The 23,935-nt window shown below is 39.4% G+C and overlaps 1 protein-coding gene across 1 annotated transcript in view; it reads right to left on the bottom strand.

Annotated features, from left to right (window-relative positions):
• Nucleotides 1-454: 454 nt before the first annotated feature.
• camk2d1 (calcium/calmodulin-dependent protein kinase (CaM kinase) II delta 1) overlaps nt 455-23,935 on the bottom strand; it is a 90,002-nt gene continuing 66,521 nt past the window's right edge. The window contains 7 exon segments of the mRNA XM_082160984.1: nt 455-1,687; nt 2,649-2,877; nt 3,966-4,060; nt 4,139-4,214; nt 10,537-10,585; nt 14,080-14,124; nt 17,740-17,793. Of these exon segments, the coding sequence (XP_082017110.1) occupies nt 1,684-1,687; nt 2,649-2,877; nt 3,966-4,060; nt 4,139-4,214; nt 10,537-10,585; nt 14,080-14,124; nt 17,740-17,793 (552 nt within the window). The 3' untranslated portion in view covers nt 455-1,683.

Here is a 23,935-nt window from a genome sequence, read left to right on the forward strand (position 1 = left end):
AGTGAGATTTAGCTCAAACTAAACACACGTATGGCATGCGTACTGACTAAACAAAAGGAAAAGGAACAAAAACAGTAGTTGAAAGAGGTACTTTAAAATAATAAAGTGTACGTTCTTAACAAACTGTTTCATTCTCTATGTTTACCAGCAGACATTAAACAAATATTCTGGGTTAAATAACTTAAGCAAATTACTAATTGTACATTACAGTAACAAATCGCTTTACAAACATTTAATTGGATTTGCAAAGTTGTCTAAATCATCTAATGAAGTTCTGGATATGTCTCTGTAAGATTAACATTGATGAAATATTAATTTTCCACTAAAAACAAACAGAATATTCCAACTATCAGGCATAAAGTAACTATTGCAAATTCATCCACAGTTTGATGTAGATTAGATGGAATGAATCAGTCATGATGAGCATAATATCAAAATAACGTCAATACAAGCATTTTGCAGAAATCACACATTTTATTAGACACTTTAAAGTATTTAGAAATCTATCAAGTCCTCCAGTAATATTATGATATAATGTTGTAAAATGAGGAAACTAAAGCTAATCCAGAGTTATATGTGTATCACATTCATGTATTCTACTTGACCATTGCAAAGATGATCTTCAAAAGATTTGGCTATTTCTGTCAGAACAGAGGCTCGCATGAGAAACGAGAGGAAGGTTATGAGTGATGACTGCGAGGGGAAAGTCATGCACCATTCAGAAAAGCTCAAAATGACAACGCAACCTGTTCGTCGACTTCTCTTTGACGAGTCCCGCACATTCCAGTGAGAAGCAGAAACCCGATAAAAACTAACACAACAAATCTAAATTTCACACAGTTCATTAGAATGAGCATGTGAGCGTGTCCGGTGGAGGAGAGTGCGAGTTACATTCTTCTCCCACACATTCAGTTGTATGATGTATGCATGACAATGAATGAGCAGAGAAATAAACATAAAACTCTAAACCTTTCCGCTTTATCAACAATAAAATATTAATACTCCAGAGTGTAAAGCAGAAATAGCACTTCACATAACTTCACGAAATGTACATCACTAAAAACCGTAAGCAAGCTCATATTTTGTCATTTTAAGAAATATGTAAATGATCTGCCATTTTGAATTTGTCATTAATGACACATTTTATTCAAACTAGTGCTGTCAAATTGATTAATCGCGATTAATCGCATCTAACATTAAAGTTTGTACATATATATGTGTGTGTGTGTACAGTCTATACTGTATACACACAAACACACATATGATATATTTACAAAGGTTTATGTTAGATGCGATTAATCGCGATTAATCGATTTGACAGCATTAATTAAAACCAAAAAAAACGTGAATAATTATTTTCTGATATACAGTACCCGTTCCCAAACAGCACAGATTACTAACAAACGTCTCCATATATTTTTTGTCTTATACAAAAAAAGTAATTCTTTAAAAAAGTTTAGAGTATTAAGAACATGCTTTTCACATAAATGAGTACAGTGTGCAAACAGCATACTCACTACATGTAATGTACTCGCATACAAATCCTGATATGAAATGACTCAACCCTCTATATTCTAGAAGTCCAGCAGTGAATGTAAACGAGACTCGGGTACAGTAGAGCGAACTGTGAAGATCACGGCTGAGTCAGCGGACACTCGATGAAGCTCGGCTCCAGAGACATTATTAACTGAAAAAGCAAAGAAATATTGTTAGATTCAAAGTAGCGCTGCACGATTAATCGCAATTTACATTTAATCGCACTTAAATCGATTTGGCTTATCGCGATTATGACATTTCAAAGGCTGTGATTATGTGTTATGCGCAGCTTGTCATTGATGATCGGCTCTGTGAACGCGGCTCACTCTGAAAGCACTGCGAGTTTGAGTCGCTTATAACGGCAACACGCGTCAAACATCTTTCCAAACATGAGAAGCATTTGTGAACCTCTGGTCCAAATAAAGACAACATTTAATAACATGCTTTTACTCCAAACTCACTTCACAAGGACAGCTGAGCTCCTCCTCCTGTGAGATGATGTGCTTCTGACACAGAACAAGGCAGTCGTGTGTTTATTAGTCATGTTTAATCCAAAGTGTTTCAATCTTCTGTTTCTTCAGCTACAGCGATAGGGATTTCCTGGAATGATGCGCATTATTGTACTTCTGTGGGGCATATTTGGAGTGTGTGAGAGAGAGAGTGTGTGAGACTCTGGTGTTCAGAGGTATTTGGTGTGTGTGTGTGTGTGAGACTCTGGTGTTCAGAGGTATTTGGTGTGTGTGTGTGTGTGAGACTCTGGTGTTCAGAGGTATTTGGTGTGTGTGTGTGAGAGAGTGTGTGAGACTCTGGTGATCAGAAGGATTTGGCGTGTGTGTGTGTGTGTGTGTGTGAGAGAGAGAGTGTGTGAGACTGGTGTTCAGAGGGATTTAGTGTGTGTGTGTGTGTGTGTGTGTGTGTGTGTGTGTGTGTGTGTGTGTGTGTGTCGCCCTCTGGTGTTCAGATGGAGAAGCCTTTACTACCGGTCAGCCGTTCTTCACTGACAAACTTCGCATATCATAATCGCAGCCTTTGCCAAATCGCGTGCGGTTTCATTGCAGCTCTAATTCAAACTAGTGGAACTCGATGTTTCGAGACACAAACACAGATCTCACTTGTTGGGCACAGTTGGCGAGCCGGAACGGTGGAAGTGGATATTCTGCCATTTTCCGTCACGACGATGCCAGACCCGCGTTTCCTCCGACTGCATGGTGCGAGGCGTATTGTGGACATCCATGTACTGGGTGAGCCTTATATAAGCCACGCACGCGGCGTCCTCACCGATCAGGTGTACGTGAGGGTTCAGCAAGATGGTGTGGATGGGCTTGTGGCCTTTGGAGAGAGCTAGAGCAGAAGCACAATAAAGCTTTAGAGGGAAGTAAAGAATGGTGCTTCATATAAAGGTAACCACTAATGCAGTGTGTTAGGACGGATAAATGTGATCCAGATGTGCTTCTATTGTTAGCACTTTTGACCCTATTTTACAGCTGTTTAAACTGGAGATAGTTATAAATCAGACATAATTGGGGTTTTGACAATTATCTTTCATACAAGATGGACTGGATGTTGAACGTATTTCCAGACACAGCAGACGGACAGCGAAGTCTAGAAGACCGTCTACTGTATGTTGTTCACTGGAAACAATATAATGTTCAATAAGCAGAGTAAAGGCCCGTTCACACCAACTGCGATCACTATAATCTTAAAGATATCGTTCCAAAAATCGTTGTAAAGTCCACAGCACAAATATAGAGGGTTTGCATTGACGTGACTTTCCCGCGGGAACCCTCATCCCTCATCCGGACTGAGTGTCAGAAGAGCTGAGAGTGACTGGAGTTAATAGGAGAAACTGCGAGTAAAACAAATGATTATCAGTTTAAACTAAAGCTTGGACTCGATCTAGTGTTCCTTACAGCTTCCCAAAGATCCAGTGATCCGTGGATATCGACATGCAGCAGGAATCGTGTTTCCTCACCTTTATATGAGCCAGATTTCCACGCCGAGGAAATACATAAAGCACAATTTCCTGTGAACACTTTATATAAACACAATATAGATCTCCATGTGATCACTTATATCAGTGTTATATATATATTCAGATCGTCCAGCCCTAAAACTTCTATAGTTTTTTGTCAGTGTTTATTTAAAAACATCCAATTATGCAGAATATACGCTGGTAAATATCCAACTGATGAGTTGTCAATGCAATACAATATATAAGCATAACCTCTATCGTGTCATTCAAAGCACTTCCACCCTCTTTCGCTAAACAAACTTCATGTATTTCTCAACAAAAAAAAAATCTCAAAAGATATTAAAGTCATTAAAACAATATGCATGTTGGAGCTTGACAGCTAACTCAGTTTCTTAATATGGACAAAAAGCTCTGTCATCAGATGTAAATGATTCCTTTAGCATGAAACATCACGTACAGTTTTCAAAGTAGAACCTGTGGAAATCCGTCCCCTCCACCAGGTTTCCCAAAGCTTCAGGCTCAAAAGATGTCAGTCCAGGGTCACAGATCTTCCTGTGGAATATTATGAACATATTAAGACGAGATATTGTTAACAGAGAGAAGAGAAAGCGATGAAATGAAAACACTCACGTGTATGCTTCGAAATCTCCGTTATTAATGGCTTCAATCAGCAGCTCTGTGATTTTAATGATCTCCTGTTTCCGCGCTAAAGCACACAAATAAAGTGAAGAACTGTGTAAAACACACTAGTAATCTTAAACAAATACAGTGCAACCAATAAATAGCTCTTTAAAATCTGTCCCGAACAATGTGTACCTTTTGACAACCATTATTTATTGAGGTAAAAACAAAAATGTTGAGTTTTGGATATTATTTAGCATGTTTAGTTCAGGAGCTTCAACTTATTTCAAACCAAGGACCAAATAATGAATAGTATAGAAAGTTGTTTCCAAACATTTTAAAAGATAATTGCTACTTTTTAATCTCACAATCTCACAGTTTACATGATATAGTCGCAATTGTGTGTTATAAAGTCAGAATTGCGTGATAAAAACATGCAATTCTGATTAAAACTCCGACTTTATAACTCGCAATTGCGACTTTATATCACACAATTTTGAGGAAAAAGTCAGAATTGTGAGATGAAGTCGCAATTACCTTTTTTTATCTTTTATTCTGTGGCGTAAACAAGCTTCCATGAAGTAGAAAGACGGAGTAGAGACTTCATATTGTATAAAACCCAGTTTTGCATTTTAAGGAAGGCCTGTAAGAACCTTTTTATGATTCTTGCATTGAAGCCACTATCAATAATACACCATTAATAAATCACTGATAGCGTGCTAAACTTGCAGATTGAGTTTAATCAGTGTTGGTGAGCAATTCACTTATATTACAGTTTTTTACACTTTTAAAACAGTGTTTCCAATAGCAAGCTGTTTATTCAACCCAGTATGAGTGTAGTGACACTAAACTCTACATCTCTTATAAGCGGTTTAGAATATGAACTAGCGTTCCCGATGGGAGAAGGTTCACTCCTTTGAGACGGTTCTTCTCAATGAATGCTTAAAATGTGAGCAAGATGATCAAAATTGGTTTGAGACTGAAAATGTCATTTGTGTGAAAATGTTATTAAGTCTGTAAACATGTTAACACAGGCCAGAGAAAATACTGTACCAAACACAGCAAGCTCACAGACTCTTAAGTGATTACAGATGATAAGATGTGTAAGAAAAAATCCACATTTTAAACTGTATCAACTAAAATAACTTGAGGGTGATTAGATCATGGGGTAATTTTCATTTTTGGGTCTGTAAACTTTCAGTCAGATTGTGGAATTGTGCTTTCTGAAATGAATCTCTTTGACTGTGGAGTTATTCGCATTGCCACTAGAGGGCACTAATGCTCCTCGAACGTCGTATTGCACGCCCGCACCTCGAGGGACCCTTTACAATCAAAATTAGACAAAACAGATGTTTGCAGAGACGCTTCAGTGCTTTAGTGACACTCTCTAACTCATCAAACTCTAAATAAGACAAGAAAGAGAATGGTATATGGCATTAGAGTGTGGGAAGCTTGTATTCACTGTGTCCAACCAGGTTAATAAATCATAATAAACTGTATTTCTGTATTTCTTCCATGGTAATGTGGGCTCACACTGACAGATTCTCAGAGAAACTGGCCAGAAAGTCATTCATTTTCCATGAGGATTGGTGATTTTACTGATGCAAATGAGAAGAAACAGCAACACAAGACTTGGACAACCAACGGGAGCGCAGACGAACACTGTAGTTGATCGTAAGCAAGATATGTAAGGTAATCACAGCTCATAAGGTAATCGCAAAATGGATTTTTAGGTTATACATTATGCACTATAGAATTTACAAACACTCTCCCTCTATAGAAAGAGGAAAGCTGATAGACTGTCAAAATGGAATGGCATTTTGTTTTGTGGTCTCACACACACACACACACACACACACACACACACACACACACACACACACACACACACACACACACACACACACACACACACACACACACGTTTACTTAGCTATTTAAATGGGGACATTCTATAGAAGTAATGCTTTTTATACTGTACAAACTGTCAACCTGTATATTATCTCCTCTTACACTTACACCCCTTAACCAACCCATCACACACAGCTTTCTGCATTTTTACATTTGTTTAAAAAACTTTATTTACTTTATTATTATTATTTTTATACCAGATTTACAAATGAGGATAGACCCTAAAGGGAGGTTTTTGTAGATTTTGTCAGGTTTTGGTCACTTCTGGGTACAAAATTTGTAGGTACACACACACACACACACAAGTTTTGTTTTCATGCTTTATGGGAACTTTTGATAGACATAATGGTTTTTATACGTACACTAACCCGACCCCTATGGATCAGTTAGAGACTGACAGACTAAACTGTGACAGAATTGTTTCTGATCGTGTCTAAATATATATCCAAATGCAGTACCTGATAAAAGTTAGTCATTAGGGAGCTGTGTAGATCACGGTCAGTGGCAGTTTTCAATATCTTTAATCTTTCATGTTAAGTTCTACACCCTACACATATCTGTCAGCGGATCGTACGAAAACCAGATTGTACGAATTCAAACAAATGAGCCACCAAAAACGTATAATAAATTTGAACTGGCGTGAGATTGTGTTGGTTCAGCATTATTGTACCCCAGTTTATAAGTGTGCGTTGACTCCCGGTCTCCCTCCTGTCACTTACACTGAATGGTGACGTGGTTCTGGATTAGCTGAGATCTTTTGGGAGCAGCTTTGGGAATAATGCACTGGCCACAATCGGCTGCTGAGTTGGCGTAGAGGAACGCGAAAAAGGCAGATAGGAAAACCAGCAGGTACAGAGCCAGGAGGGCTCTGAGAATGAGGTTACAGCAGACTTCTTCAGGACACATGTTTGGGAAGAACCAGGAGACGGAGGAGGAAGAGGAAGAACTAGACTCACGGGAATGAGATCGTTCACGCTTATATATTTTAGGAGACAGGCGGTAAACTGGCCCAAGGATATGGAGGATTTATTTATAAGGGAAGAACATCAAGGGCAGGATAGATGGATGGATGGTTGGCAGATCAATGGATGGATGGTTGGCAGATCAATGGATGGATGGGTTGGCAAATCAATCGATGAATGGGTTGGCAAATCAATGGATGGATGGTTGGCAAATCAATGGATGGATGGGTTGGCAAATCAATGGATGAATGGGTTGGCAAATCAATGGATGAATGGGTTGGCAAATCAATGGATGGATGGGTTGGCAGATCAGTGGATGGATGGTTGGCAAATCAATGGATGGATGGGTTGGCAAATCAATGGATGGATGGTTGGCAAATCAATGGATGGATGGTTGGCAGATCAGTGGATGGATGGGTTGGCAGATCAATGGATGGATGGTTGGCAGGCAGATCAATGGATGGATGGGTTGGCAAATCAATGGATGGATGGGTTGGCAAATCAATGGATGGATGGTTGGCAGATCAATGGATGGATGTTGGCAGATCAATGGATGGATGGGTCGGCAGATCAATGGATGGATGGGTTGGCAAATCAATGGATGGATGGGTTGGCAGATCAGTGGATGGATGGTTGGCAAATCAATGGATGGATGGGTTGGCAAATCAATGGATGAATGGGTTGGCAGATCAGTGGATGGATGGTTGGCAAATCAATGGATGGATGGGTTGGCAAATCAATGGATGAATGGGTTGGCAGATCAGTGGATGAATGGGTTGGCAAATCAATGGATGGATGGGTTGGCAAATCAATGGATGAATGGGTTGGCAAATCAGTGGATGAATGGGTTGGCAGATCAATGGATGGATGGGTTGGCAAATCAATGGATGGATGGGTTGGCAAATCAATGGATGGATGGTTGGCAAATCAATGGATGGATGGGTTGGCAGATCAGTGGATGGATGGTTGGCAGATCAGTGGATGGATGGTTGGCAGATCAATGGATGGATGGTTGGCAAATCAATGGATGGATGGTTGGCAAATCAATGGATGGATGGGTTGGCAGATCAGTGGATGGATGGTTGTCAAATCAATGGATGGATGGGTTGGCAAATCAATGGATGGATGGTTGGCAAATCAATGGATGGATGGGTTGGCAGATCAGTGGATGGATGGTTGTCAAATCAATGGATGGATGGGTTGGCAAATCAATGGATGAATGGGTTGGCAAATCAATGGATGGATGGTTGGCAAATCAATGGATGGATGGTTGGCAAATCAATGGATGGATGGGTTGGCAAATCAATGGATGGATGGTTGGCAAATCAATGGATGGATGGGTTGGCAGATCAGTGGATGGATGGGTTGGCAAATCAATGGATGGATGGTTGGCAAATCAATGGATGGATGGTTGGCAAATCAATGGATGGGTGGGTTGGCAGATCAGTGGATGGATGGGTTGGCAGATCAGTGGATGGATGGTTGGCAAATCAATGGATGGATGGTTGGCAAATCAATGGATGGATGGTTGGCAAATCAATGGATGGGTGGGTTGGCAGATCAGTGGATGGATGGTTGGCAAATCAATGGATGGATGGTTGGCAAATCAATGGATGGGTGGGTTGGCAGATCAGTGGATGGATGGGTTGGCAGATCAGTGGATGGATGGTTGGCAAATCAATGGATGGATGGGTTGGCAAATCAATGGATGGATGGTTGGCAAATCAATGGATGGATGGTTGGCAAATCAATGGATGGATGGGTTGGCAAATCAATGGATGAATGGGTTGGCAAATCAATGGATGGATGGTTGGCAAATCAATGGATGGATGGTTGACAAATCAATGGATGGATGGGTTGGCAAATCAATGGATGGGTGGGTTGGCAGATCAGTGGATGGGTGGGTTGGCAGATCAGTGGATGGATGGGTTGGCAAATCAATGGATGGATGGGTTGGCAAATCAATGGATGGATGGGTTGGCAAATCAATGGATGGATGGTTGGCAAATCAATGGATGGATGGTTGGCAAATCAATGGATGGATGGTTGGCAAATCAATGGATGGATGGGTTGGCAAATCAATGGATGAATGGGTTGGCAAATCAATGGATGGATGGGTTGGCAAATCAATGGATGGATGGTTGGCAAATCAATGGATGGGTGGGTTGGCAGATCAGTGGATGGATGGTTGGCAGATCAGTGGATGGATGGTTGGCAGATCAGTGGATGGATGGGTTGGCAGATCAGTGGATGGATGGTTGGCAGATCAGTGGATGGATGGTTGGCAGATCAGTGGATGGATGAGAAAGCAAATACATTTAGACATGGATTGATAGTGGGAGGGCAAAATGCAAAAAGCAAGGAGGGGAAAATGAGTAGAAATGACATAAGATGAATAACAGATTTACACCCCTGAAAACAGACATGAATGAAACAGCAAAGGAATGACAAATGGAACAGAAACATCTCTGTTGTAAATAAATGTATCTTTTACACTTATTTAAGGAATTTAAAAAGAGTTGTTCTTCATAGGTTTGACATCCATGGCGTTTCGTTCAGAACACACGCAAGAACCAGTGGCAACGTTTACTGTCCATTTCAGAGCTTTGGTGGAATTTAAAATGAATAGTGATTTATTTATTTATTTTTATCCACATGGACATATTTCTTTTTTGAGTGGTGATCATTTCTGCATAGGTTTCACTTAGGTTTAACATGTATGCAAGTGATTACATGATTACATCTTATCTTGGTTATGAAAATGGTCAATTCACAAAGATTAAGAACTGTGAGTAAGGATTTGCATGTACAAAAAAAAAAACTTCTTTAAGCAAAATATGTATTTCTCTGGGGTGAAAAATAACAAGTTCTTGACTTTGCGCTGCTCTTGGTCATTATGGAAATGAAATCTGGCCCTTGGTGTTTAGAATCAGAATGAATAACAACTAAAAATACCATTAAATATCATGACACAAACGCACACACACACACAGTCACATGACCATCTGCATTTATGTCACACAACCTAATCTACAGATATTTACACAAGGGACACAACCGTTGTTCTAGCTTCAAAGCTCACGATAGCAAAAAAGAGGAACAGAAAGTTAGAAGGCATGAAGAAGAAAGCTTAAAATATAAAGCTTCATCTCCACAGATATTCACCAACCGTAAATTATAGAGTACGGTCGGCCAAACTAATAATACATGCAGGAAACAGTTGATCAGATTCTGTATGTTTCCATTTTTATATCATGATACAGTATATAAGTACAGTGAAAGGCTGCATTCAACATGTATTGCCTGAGAGAAATCGTTTAAGAATCGGTTTAATAATTGACTCCTAATCTCAAAACTCGTAGCAGAAAAAAAAAAGGTAGGAAAGATCAGCAGCATTTTTTTTAAATGAAACCCTAAAGTTTTGAAGCAAAACCGTCAATGTTTCATGTGTGAGAATGACTCTCCTACTGTTCACTGAAAAGGTGAATCTGAATATAAAGTGCTGATCTGAAGTCTGTGTTCGGTTCACTGTACCTTTAATGTCCTCATCTTCAATTGTGGTGTTGGCACTTTCTGATGATTCCTGAGAGAGAACAAACATATGAATGAAGGAAGGAAGATATATAAATACATAGGCTCATGTTAAATGAGAAGTAAAAACAGTCAGAGAAATGATTAACCCTCTTTCAGAAGGTTAAAAAACCAAGTGACTTAATACGTTTTATTCAAATTGATCTGAATAGAACAGAAAGTGTGTATATTGTGATGACATTTGGAGATTATGTGTTTCATCTACCCGAGCAAGAACAGTGTATTTCTACAGTATAAAGTGAACTGAGACAAACATTTGAAGAAAACCTCAGTTGAAACACACAGAGATAAACACAAGTATGACGGAGACAGTGAATTGTTTGAACATTTCTGGATTTCTGCATTTATTAAATGTGGTCTGATCTTAATTGAACTTGGGTCCTGTTTACACCTGGTATTAATGTGCGTTTTGTTTTATTTATTAATTTGGACTATTATGAAAGGGCAGGGCACCTGTGCAAGAATCTTTTGTAACATTACTTTTTAACAATTTAATGCATCCTTGCTGAATAAAAGTATTCATTTATTTCATTTATTTCCCAAAAAAATTATTTTAAAAATGATTACTGACCCCAAACTTTTGAACGGTAGTGTTTAATATTACAAAAGCTTTCCATTTCAGATAAATGCTGTTCTTTTGAACTTTCTATTCATCAAGTAATCCTGAATAAATGTAAACAACTGTTTTCAACATGGATAATAATCATAAATGTTTCTTGAGCAGCAAATAATCATATTAGAATGATTTCATGATGTGTAATGATGAGTAAATTATGTTGTAATGATGTACAATGCTGAAAATTCAGCTTTGATAACAGGAATAAATTACATTTTAAATTAAAGCTGCAAGCAGCGATGAAAGGGCCCTCGCACCCGTGCCATCGTCACTCGTTGGCTTTAGGAAGACAGAGCATGGTTGGGCAATGTGCATTTAAGGAGGTATACAGTATATAGTAGTTGCTAGCATGTTTAGTATGTTTTTAGCATGCTTAGTACACAATAGGTATGTGGTTAGTACTGCATTACTGTGTTAACCAGTTTAGTTTCTGTTGGCAGTAGGTGGGGTTATATATCTGAATATTGCTTTGTAGATGTGTTCAGTGCAGGACTTTTATGAAGTATGTGAAGTTTGGGGCAGATTGGATATTGTATGTTTGAGTTACAACAACTTCCTTTAGCATTTCTAACATGCTTTAGAACTTAGCTATGTGTTTCTAGCATGTTTCTTGCATGTTACATATTAAGTTTGGGGCAGATTGGACATTCCATGCCTGTGTTACAGCAAATTCCTATTTAATTGCAGCAATAGCATGCTTTAGCAATTAGCTAAGTGTTTGCTAGCATGTTTTAGCATGTTTCTAGAATGTTGTTAGCATGTTTAGCACTTGCTGGCACTTTTTTATATGTTATTAGGAGTCCACAACAGTGTTTAACATGTCACTTCCTGTTGCCAGCAGGTGGCGCTTTGACTGTAACTGAATATGAGCATTGTAATGTGTTCAAGACAGAACGCTTATCAAAAGTGTGAAGTTTGGCGCAGATTGGACATTGCCTTCTTGAGTAACAACAACATCCTGTTTCATTATATTAGCATGCTTTAGCACTTAGCTTAGTATTGCTAGCATGTTTTAACATGTTTCTAGCATGTTTAGAAGTCAATGGTATTTTTAACATGTTGCTAGAACGGCATCAACGTGTTAAACATGACACTTCCTGTTACCAGTAGGTGGCGCTATTACTATAACTGAATATTCTCATGTAGATGTGTTCAGGCCATGACTCTTATCAAACGTGTGAAGTTTGGGGCAGACTGGACATTCCGTGCCTGTGTTACAGCAAATTCCTATTTAATTGCAGTATTAGCATGCTTTAGCACTAAGCTAAGTGTTTGCTAGCATGTTTTAACATGTTTCTAGTATGTTGTTAGCATGTTTAGCACATGCTGGAACTTTTTTATATGTTATTAGGAGTCCACAACAGTGTTTAACATGTCACTTCCTGTTGCCAGCAGGTGGCGCTATGACTGTAACTGAATATGAGCATGGTCATGTGTTCAGGACAGAACGCTTATCAAACGTGTGAAGTTTGGCGCAGATTGGACATTGCCTTCTTGAGTAACAACAACATCCTGTTTCATTGAATTAACATGCTTTAGCACTTAGCTAAGTTTTGCTAGCATGTTTTAACATGTTTCTAGCATGTTTAGAAGTCAATGGCATTTTTAACATGTTGCTAGAACGGCATCAACGTGTTAAACATGACACTTCCTGTTACCAGTAGGTGGCGCTATTACTATAACTGAATATTCTCATGTAGATGTGTTCAGGCCATGACTCTTATCAAATGTGTGACGTTTGGGGCAGATTAGACATTCCGTGCCTGAGTTACAGCAAATTCCTATTTAATTGCAGTAATAGCATGCTTTAGCAATTAGCTAAGTGTTTGCTAGCATGTTTTAGCATGTGTCTAGTATGTTGTTAGCATGCTTAGCACTTGCTGGCACTTTTTTATATGTTATCAGGAGTTCACAACAATGTTAAACATGTCACTTCCTGTTGCCAGCAGGTGGCGCTATGACTGTAACTGAATATGAGCATGGTCATGTGTTCAGGACAGAACGCTTATCAAACGTGTGAAGTTTGGGGCAGATTGGACATTCCATGCCTGAGTTTCAGCAACTTCCTGTTTCATGGCGAAACATCGAAATTTGTCAGGCCGCCGAGGACCCGCCCTTCGACGAAAACTCAAGATCTTCGCAATTTAACGTCGCAAAGGCCTTAAGATTACACTCACCAAATTTGAAGATGATCAGATTAAAACTGTAGGAGGAGTTCGTTAAAGTATGAGGCATGAAAATGGCAAAAACTGCACAAAAATCTGAGAGGAAGTTTAAAATGGCTGACTTCCTGTTGTGTTTAGGGCTACGCTCCAAGAGACTTTTTTGTAGGTATTAGGTCCTTACATGTATGTACCGAATTTCGTAAACGTACGTGGAACATAGCGGGAGGCGCACTCCGTTGAACTTTTATAGGTGGCGCTATCGAGCCATTTTGCCCCGCCCAATTCTGAAACCTATATCAGATGTAAATTTCGAGCATGTTTAGGCCCTCAAAAATGCGATTAAATGCGGAGAAGAATAATAATAATAATAATAATAAACAGAGCAATTCCAAGAGGGTCCTCACACCATCGGTGCTCGGGCCCTAAATATATTCAAATAGAAAACAGTTCTTTCAAATTGTAATAATATTTTACAATATTGCTGTTTTTTAATTAAATAAATGCAGCCTTGAAGAGACTTCTTTTGAAAATATTTTTTAAAATCTTATAGCGATCCCAAACTTTTGAACGGCAGTGTATATATATATATTATTAACTTTACAAACTGAATCATTTTTATTGACAGCTATCGTCTGACTGTGATAATAGACAACATTCATCACATGTATAGCCCTTTTATCTTAATATTTCAAGATCACTTAATACCTTGTTTCCATCAGTGGGATTGTGGATTACAGTAGTTTGAGGCTCCTGATAAAGAAGTGCGTAGAGAAAGAAAGGAGGATAAAACAGAATAACAAGAGATCAGAATCAGTGGCAGAGAGATGAAGAGTTAAAGGACACCAAGACTCTTTCCAGAAATATCCACAAAATGTGGCCTGGAACGTTTTAAACCTTTAGAAAAGGCCAAACAAAGAGCTGTTTTATACAGGGTTGTTCTTACAATATTCTTTACCGTTGACAAAAACATTAGCAAAATCTGTGCAAATTGAATGACATTATTTCCTTGCAAGCTGATAATGTTTCTTAGGTGTTACAATGTAAATTGATTGTAATGTGGGACTATATTTATTCTGTTAAAACTATCTATACTTCATGCTAGGTAAATGTATTATGGTAGATGATTTATACATAAGATAATGCCTGTAATGTTTAAAAAATTAGGCATCAAAGTGAACCATATTCTTTTACTGAAGAACATCAGCAGTAATAATGAGCAGAAATATCAAAAATACTAATTCAGCTGACGTTCAAAAAATCAATAATTAAATAATTGATCCTTAATTCAAGGTTTTGAACTGTAGTACATCAACTGCTCATTTATGGATATTAACATTTATGGATTTTATAAAGTAAGTTTCTCTAACAAAGCTTGGTGGACTTTAGGAAGGAAGAAGAGCGCAGTGCTTTAGACAGTTAGTCATGTAATTGTGAGATGAGAATATGAGTAATTAATACAGAACATCTTCACTAGAGGCGACACTCAGCCGAAACAAGCATGCAGGAAACTGAATTAAAAGTGAATTAACTAATCGTTCAAATTACTAAATTGAAAAGACCATTTTGTTGTGTTTTGATCAATAAAATTCTCATTTTTATCACAATCATGTTGAAGCAATTGTCAACAGAAACGTACAAAGAAGTGAGAAGAGCAGGTTTTGATTGATTGAAAGGCAAAGCTGTGTGTTTCTGAAAATACCAAAGTGTAAAAATAGACTGTAAAATAGAGGCCAAAATACAGCGTTGGTGTGAAGAAATGTTCAGTTCTGATATTTTACAGGTTTTTTACATATATTTGGAATTATGCATTGTGTTGTCCTTTGGGTTAGAGTTAAAGAAAATATCTGTAAACTTAACAGATAATGTATGGTAAATCCTTTTTTCTACTGATTTCCATCTCATACAATGTACACCCAATGATAAAAAAGATCAGTCAAAATACTTGGATAAACTTGACTGAATTTATGTAACTCGTTCTTAGCTTATCAACTTAAATGCTTTTGATGTTACTAGCTTGTGCTTAAATGACATTAGATTTGTAGACACATATGAATTGTGCCAATACATAAATTCCTTTAGAAAACAATTATTGTAAATGATGAGTTCATGAAGGAAACACAGGCGTCCAGCGTTCATGTTTAAAAGTGTCCCAGAATGCACCTTGAGAAGCAGTTTGAGAAAAGAACAGACTGAGCCGAGCTGCAATCTAAACAAAGAATGGCTGATTTCTTACAGAGATTTGATGACTTCACTATTATTCTAAAATGAGGTTCTATTTTAGAAAACGTGACCCAGACAGCAACATAGTGTCGGCCCACATCTGGCCCACATCTGGGCCGAGTGGAATCCATGTGTACCGGATGTGGGCCGGATCTGGGCCGACACTATGTCATATATGGGTGGTGCTTGTCTAGGCGACTAAGATCTTCTGCGTGATCGCTAGAAAGCCTACTTTCACGTCTATGCAATGTTCTGGTGCTGATATATGTTTCTGTAAGATTGCTAGGGTCCTCAAAATGGTTGCTAGGGTGTGGATAGGCCAGGGTGATACTTATTGGGCAGTCTGAGTCAAAAGAGCCCACCCTCATGTCTTTATGTTGCCCTGATCCCGAGATATCTCAGACAGCAACATAGTGTCGGCCCAGATCCGGCCCACATCTGATACATGTGGATTCCACGCGACCCAGATGTGGGCCGGATCTGGGCCGACACTATGTTGCTGTCTGAGATCGCTCATTCAATTTACTATACGGTTGCTAGGATGCTCTAAATGGTTACTAGGACGTGGCTAGACATTTTTCAGAATGATACCTAAAGTCTACTGAGAGCTAGGTCGAAAGAGATAACCCCCGTGTCTCTACAATATTCTGATCTCATTCTTATTCAATGGGAGTCTATGGGGTGGTTTCTAAGGTGCTGAAACTGGTTGCTATGGCTTGGAAGTTGAAATGTCCACATCTATTGGCTGCTTGCTAGGCTGAGTGACATAAGCTCACCCCCAAGTCTCTACGACCTTCTGAAGCGGAGATATGATGTCACAAAGTTCTGTCCAATGTTAAGTCTATGGGATTTTTCCCATTGAAAATCGTATGCCTGATCGCTTCTAAAACTCAGTGTTGTCCTCGATAAGCAGCATGATTTGAGAACTCATTATTTGGTGCGGGATGAGTTAGGTGTCGAAATTTGTACGCAAGGAAGAAGAATTGGTATTCGCTTCACAAGCACCACTAATATATCAAGAATAAGGAATTAGTAATAATAATAATAATAAATGAGTTAGTATGTGTGAAAACGTTTAACTGGTAGTGTAGGAAATGTCGAGAACAAAAAAATCTATGAATCCAGCATTTATCAATACAGCCATACACAATAAACTGTTGACTATATCTTCACACTCTTAACTTGTATGTTCAGTGATTCGTGTTGGTTAGTGAATGTATGCACTAGGAAAGAATCCTCAGTTAGCAAACACACGAGTACTGGACAAACGCTACATGGAGACCCTTAAGCATCATATGAAATGAACCTCCCAAAATTTTAAGAACATAAAAAGGTTAAAAACTCTTATGAAACCCCCTACTAAATTATTAGAATGGAGAGTGGAGAAAATCATGTATGTTGCATTCAAACAATTCAATAGTACTCAAGTCCACTGTACAAATTTATGTCATGGAAATTGTTACGATTGCTTGACATTAAATAGGCCACACTTGAAATCAAAAATAAATAGAACAATACATAGTTGCACTTTCAGAAGACATTGGTAATTATTTGACTGACTGCATTATCTTAAAGTCCCCCTGTGGTGAAAATCAAGCGTTTAATGTTGTTTGTGTGTCTATGTGGTGTTTTTAATATGCTTTAATACAAACCATGTGTAAATTCATAAGTCGACACCTATTATTGAGTATTTCCTCCTTAAAACTGCAGTGAACCAAAGACAGTCTCAAAAACACGCTTTGAAATCGCTGGTGTTTCTGACGTCACAAACTACCTTGTAACCAATCAGATCAACGTGTGATCGTCAACCAGTGGATCTCTGAGCTGAGTGAGTGAGTGGAGGCGGGGCTCATTTGCATATTCATAGAAGCGCGCATACTAAATGAGGCGAGGGTGTCGAGTTACATTCAAGCGGTTATAAGGCATGAGGAAAACATTTAAATATGTCATTTTTCATCAAAGATGAGTTTTAAGGGATACAATTATTGACTACAGGGGGACTTTAATGCAGGATTTTACACAAGTGAGCGTGAGTTGAACAGAGAAAGGCAGTTCTAAGAAAGAAAAAAGGTAACATTAAAAATGAGAAATGTGAAGCCAATGGGAAGAAAAAGCATCTGACAAACAGTCATACAGACAAAGTACCAGAGCAGGAGAGGGTTCTTTAGGGCTGCTGATTACGCTGGTTTTGTTGTTGATCTATAGGTGGACAGAGGCAGACAAGCAAAGCTTTAGACCAGCAAATCATTGAAATTACACAGCTTGCATTACCTGGATGTTGAAGGAATAGTTAATTAGCATATTTTATCAAAATGACAACAATTAACTATTCCTCAACTACAGCAAAATGGACTGTCAAATAACCAGATGGCAACTGTCTTTTATGCAAAAGGACATTTTACACAATGCACAAACTTCTGACTGAATTATGATGAGTAAACCAGAAGTTATTTAAAAGCCACAAAAGTTTATCAGGCATAAATGTGTGACTCTGAAAAAAAAAATAAAAAAAAAAGACTCCTAAGAGAATAATCCTGTAGATGAGTTTCATGTACCGGTAATTCACAGGATCATTAAACAGCATTAGGCAGCAAAGACTTTTCATTGGCATCAAATGATGCCTCTCTTCCCTTTAGGCAGTTATTATGCTTTTCTTTGACTATACATGTGTTTTTAAGACAAACAGACCAATTAAATACAAAGAGTGTTCCCTACAGAGACGGGAATCAAAATGAATTGAAGGTAATCCTGAATATAATATTTCAGCTTCAGTAATAATCATGTCACTGCTCGTTTCATTCTTGTTATGCTAATTAAAGTGCCCATATTATGCTGTCGGGATCAATAAAAAAAACTAATCAGAAAACCACAGAGGATTTGAAGTAGACATGTAATACATTTTGCAGGCATTAAGCTTGGATCCTTATGATATTAAAACATGGATGTTCTACACAGTTAGAGGAGGCCAAATGTTAATGCCACTTTTTAACACTTTTTGCATTCAAAACCGATAATCTTTTTATAATGTGTCATTGACTACAAATATGTTTGTAACATTTCAGGTTGAGCTGTTATAACTTGCAATGTTTTCAAGTAAAATACACAGTTTTACTAAATAAATGAAGGGTTGACTCATATACATATAGAGCTGGAAAAGTGTGCAGTCTACATCTAAACACTGAACTACAGCGAAGAGAACTACTAAACTAGTAACTAGAGAATTTAGTGAATAATGCTATTGTTATACATCACAACCTCTGCAGAGTTAGACTTCCTTTTCTTTCTTTTTTTTTTTTAAATGAAACCTTATTATCGCCAAGCTACCAGATAATTATGCATTTCTCATTGTGCCAATGCTACTGCATAATTGACTGAAATGGAGCAAAACATCTAGCAACAATAATCTTATTATCCTCTCATTCATGAAAAGGAAAGATATGATCACAGCATATACAATAGGAAAAACATGTTATAAACAAAGCTCTGCTACTTCCCTTTCAAAGTTGTAGACAAGAGTTGACACTATGGGGATGACCGGTGTCTGAAACACGTGTAAACACATGCCAATAAATCATTGGCAGACGGCAGTTCATGACGTCACACGAGAGTATAAAAGGGTGCCTGTAATTAGAGGTCTGCAAGCCCGTCGGATGTGTATGGACAGGTAGGTTTAGGGTAGGGATGGGTATGGGCAGGTAAGGTTTAGGTTAGGGATAGGTATGGACGGGTAGGTTTAGGGTAGGGATGGGCATGGACAGGTAAGGTTTAGGGTAGGGATGGTATGGACGGGTAGGTTTAGGGTAGGGATGGGTATGGACAGGTAAGGTTTAGGGTAGGGATGGGTTTGGACGGGTAGGTTTAGGGTCGGGATGGGTATGGACAGGTAAGGTTTAGGGTAGGGATGGGTATGGACAGGTAAGGTTTAGGGTAGGGATGGTATGGACGGGTAGGTTTAGGGTAGGGGTGGGTATGGACGGGTAGGTTTAGGGTAGGGATGGGTATGGACAGGTAAGGTTTAGGGTAGGGATAGGTATGGACGGGTAGGTTTAGGGTAGGGATGGGATGGGTATGGACAGGTAAGGTTTAGGGTAGGGATAGGTATGGATGGGTAGGTTTAGGGTAGGGATAGGTATGGACCAGTGGCGGCTGCTGGTCTTTCAAAGAGGGGAAGCTCATTTTCGGCCTACATCATAAAAATTGTCCATTTATTTATACGTAAATTCTGCCCAACGTTCCTTTTCAAGAAAATGCTCTGTGACCCTATATCGTTCCAACTAGGCGTCTTTTCCAGTGACTTGACCAGTGTCCTGTCAATGGCCAGCAGAGTTAGGTATAATTGTATAAATGTAATAATATAATAAAGGTATAAATAATAATATAATAAAGTATAATAATAATACTTCTAATAATATATAGGCTATTTTTAATTATTTTAATCATTATTGTTTTAATTATTACTAATAATATTATAAAAAATATAATAGGATAAGTAATAATATAATAAAGGTATAAATGTATAATTGTGTGAAATGTATTATGAAAAATGGCTAGCAATTTCGACAAGCAAATACCAAGAAAGAGGTAGCAGCAGTTTGTCTTTTGACTATCACTTGAAAAATCCGCGATGGGACTGAGCTCCAATAGCTTCAGCGGCAGCGACTTTTTATTGTATGAAATCGCTGTCAATCAAAAGGAGATGCAGCCCCTCCAATCATCACGCGGAAGCCCGGAGTCCGGGCCAGCCCACTCCTCATTCACCCCCAGAGACGCTGAGCGTCCGTGGGCGGGACATAATCGCAGTATTTAGCCAATGACCGTCTAGTTTCGAAGCGCTGAAAAAAAAATTTCAGAGCAGCCCCATTGAAGTCAATGGACGCTGGGCTTCAACAGGGAAGTGCACTGTGACGCTACGGGAATGTATGAGAAGGAAATCGAGTCAGCCGACCTGCTGTATGTAGCTGATTCTGAACGAACTCGTCTTTGAGATTAACGTTTTCTAAAGCATTTTTAGTCAATAAAATGTTAACACAATAGTACATATTTGACCATTAATTTTTTTGACATTATAGGGGAAGCCGAGCTTCCCTTGCAGTCTTAAAGAAATCCCCACTGGTATGGACGGGTAGGTTTAGGGTAGGGATGGGATGGGTATGGACAGGTAAGGTTTAGGGTAGGGATAGGTATGGACGGGTAGGTTTAGGGTAGGGATGGGTATGGACAAGTAAGGTTTAGGGTAGGGATAGGAATGGACGGGTAGGTTTAGGGTAGGGATGGGATGGGATGGGTATGGACAGGTAAGGTTTAGGGTAGGGATAGGTATGGACGGGTAGGTTTAGGGTAGGGATGGGTATGGGCAGATAGGTTTAGGGTAGGGATGGGTATGGACGGGTAGGATAAGGATAGGGATAGGTATGGACGGGTAGGTTTAGGGTAGGGATAGGTATGGACAGATAGGTTTAGGGTAGGGATAGGTATGGACGGGTAGGTTAAGGATAGGGATAGGTATGGACGGGTAGGTTTAGGGTAGGGATAGGTATGGACGGGTAGGTTTAGGGTAGGGATGGGATGGGTATGGACAGGTAAGGTTTAGGGTAGGGTTGGTATGGACAGATAGGTTTAGGGTAGGGATAGGTATGGACAGATAGGTTAAGGATAGGGATAGGTATGGATGGGTAGGTTTAGGGTAGGGATAGGTATGGACGGGTAGGTTTAGGGTAGGGATAGGTATGGATGGGTAGGTTTAGGGTAGGGATAGGTATGGATGGGTAGGTTTAGGGTAGGGATAGGTATGGACAGGTAAGGTTTAGGGTAGGGATGGGTATGGACAGATAGGTTTAGGGTAGGGATGGGATGGGTATGGACAGGTAAGGTTTAGGGTAGGGATGGGTATGGACCGATAGGTTTAGGGTAGGGATAGGTATGGACAAATAGGTTAAGGATAGGGATAGGTATGGATGGGTAGGTTTAAATAATTCATTACATTTATATAGCGCTTTTCTCGGCACTCAAAGCGCTTTACATAGAAGGGGGGAATCTCCTCAACCACCACCAATGTGCAGCATCCACTTGGATGATGCGACGGCAGCCATATTGCGCCAGAACGCCCACCACACACCAGCTTACTGGTGGAGAGGAGACAGTGATGAAGCCAATCAGAATATGAGGATGATTAGGAGGCCATGATAGACAGAGGCCAATGGGCAAATTTGGCCAGGATGCCGGGGTTACACCCCTACTCTTTCGAAATACATCCTGGGATTTTTAATGACCACAGAGAGTCAGGACCTCGGTTTAACGCCTCATCCGAAGGACGGTGCTCTTTGACAGTATAGTGTCCCCATCACTATACTGGGGCGTTAGGACCCACACAGACCACAGGGTGAGCACCCCCTACTGGCCTCACTAACACCTCTTCCAGCAGCAACCTGGTTTTCTCAGGAGGTCTCCCATCCAGGTACTGACCAGGCTCAGCCCTGCTTAGCTTCAGTGGGCAACCGGTCTTGGGCTACAGGGTGATATGGCTGCTGACTAGGGTAGGGTAGTTAAAGCCCTACCCGGCCCCAGCCCGACAACGGCTGCAATTTTTTCAGCCCGAACCCGACCCGACCCGAGACCAACAACATCACTTTAAGCTCTCTCTGACGTGCGCTGTTTGATGCGCACTCTCTGATGCGCGCAGTCTCTGCTACACGCAAACACACGCACATCACACGCTACTAAAAGGTAAACTTTTATTTAGCTTTTGTACTCACAGGCACACAATTATATATTTATTATTTTGTTTAGTTTCTGTAATAATTCTGCGGACATTTAAATCCAGAAAGTGAGCAATATGCAACGTCAATTGGACAGATTTAGCCATTTTAATAAAAATCCCCAACTAATTTTAATCTTTGCTTGCAGTAGACAGTATACAGTAGACAGTAATAATACAGCTAACACCTGCTACAGTGATTGACTGAATTATAGGCTGGGAATAATAATCATAAACAATAATGATTGACGGCTTTGTATGACAGCTTGGCCAAAATTATGTCTGCTCAATTCGGCATGTCTCATTGCGTTTTCACAAATGAAACAATTGAAGCACTGATCAGATGTACACCACTGGCTCATGTGATGACTGTACATTTGTAATACCCTCACAGGACAAAGTCTCAGTCTCCTGTGACTCAAAGGTAGGCAACCTAACTTCAGTCACAAAAAAACCTGGCTGTGAGCAAAATCTTAACGAATGGGCTCACCAATAAGCCCTGTAAAGCATTCTTCTTGAGGGATGTCAAAGCCAACAACAAAACCCTCTTAAGGGTCATCACTCTGTCTGAAGCTGACTCGAGTGGTTCGAACGGAGGCCCTGTTAAACCTTCTAGGACTACAGATAAGTTCCAGAAGGAACACAAGAAAGATACAATGGTTTCAGAAGTCTAATCCCACACATGAAACGAGAAACAAGTGAATGCCTACCCAAAGAAACAAACTCAACTGGTGCATATTCAGCAGCAATTGCCTCTAACATACACTTTGTAGTAGTTGTCTTAGTGTTGATGTCACTGTTATGTCACAGTGTAGTTATGGTTGTGCTCACAGAACAACACTGCTAAGGCAACACCAGCACTGAACTGGATCCAGATTGTGCTCTCTGTACCATGACACAAGTGAAAACACTCTATGCCGCCACTTGAAAGCATAGAGCCTCCTTATAGATGGACCTCTTGAATTCAAATTGGTCTCCATAATCTCTGTAGAAAGACCAGAACTAATCAAAGATCTCCGTTAAAAGGACAAACCCAAAGTTTCCACAAGCCACATGGTGCCCAGGCTTTGAAAAGTTGATGTACTCTGATTTGTTTGGATGTCATACAAGTGGCCTTCGGCCCAAAAGGGGCATTGGGGTAGTTTATATACGTGGAAACGTGCATATTGTCTGATAATGTCAGAAAGGAAGGAAAACCTTAGAAATCTGTGCCCCAACCTACTGACGAGGCATTTGTTGAAAATTTTTTGATTGTATTTATGATTTTTCAGCCATTTGAACTAAAATAATCTGAAAATGTCTTTAATTACTCAATGTTACAGTTGTTCTGATGCTCCCGGCCATATTTGCATAACTCCTCATCATGCCTCTTTTGTGTGTGGCCCCTAAATTGCTGCTTGCAGCTAGATTTACTTTTAATTACTTTCAAAATGCAATTTTGACTATATAGCCAGATGGGGAACTGGCCCCGATATTGGGTGTAGACTGGTTACACAAGTTTTCATACCTTACAGATTTTCATATCACTGCGTAATGTATTAATAATTCCAACTTGCAACTGCTAAAATATACACTGTTCCAATCACT

The sequence above is a fragment of the Leuciscus leuciscus genome, assembly GCF_965113295.1.
Source record: "Leuciscus leuciscus genome assembly, chromosome: 2".
In the NCBI taxonomy this organism is placed as follows: domain Eukaryota; kingdom Metazoa; phylum Chordata; class Actinopteri; order Cypriniformes; family Leuciscidae; genus Leuciscus; species Leuciscus leuciscus.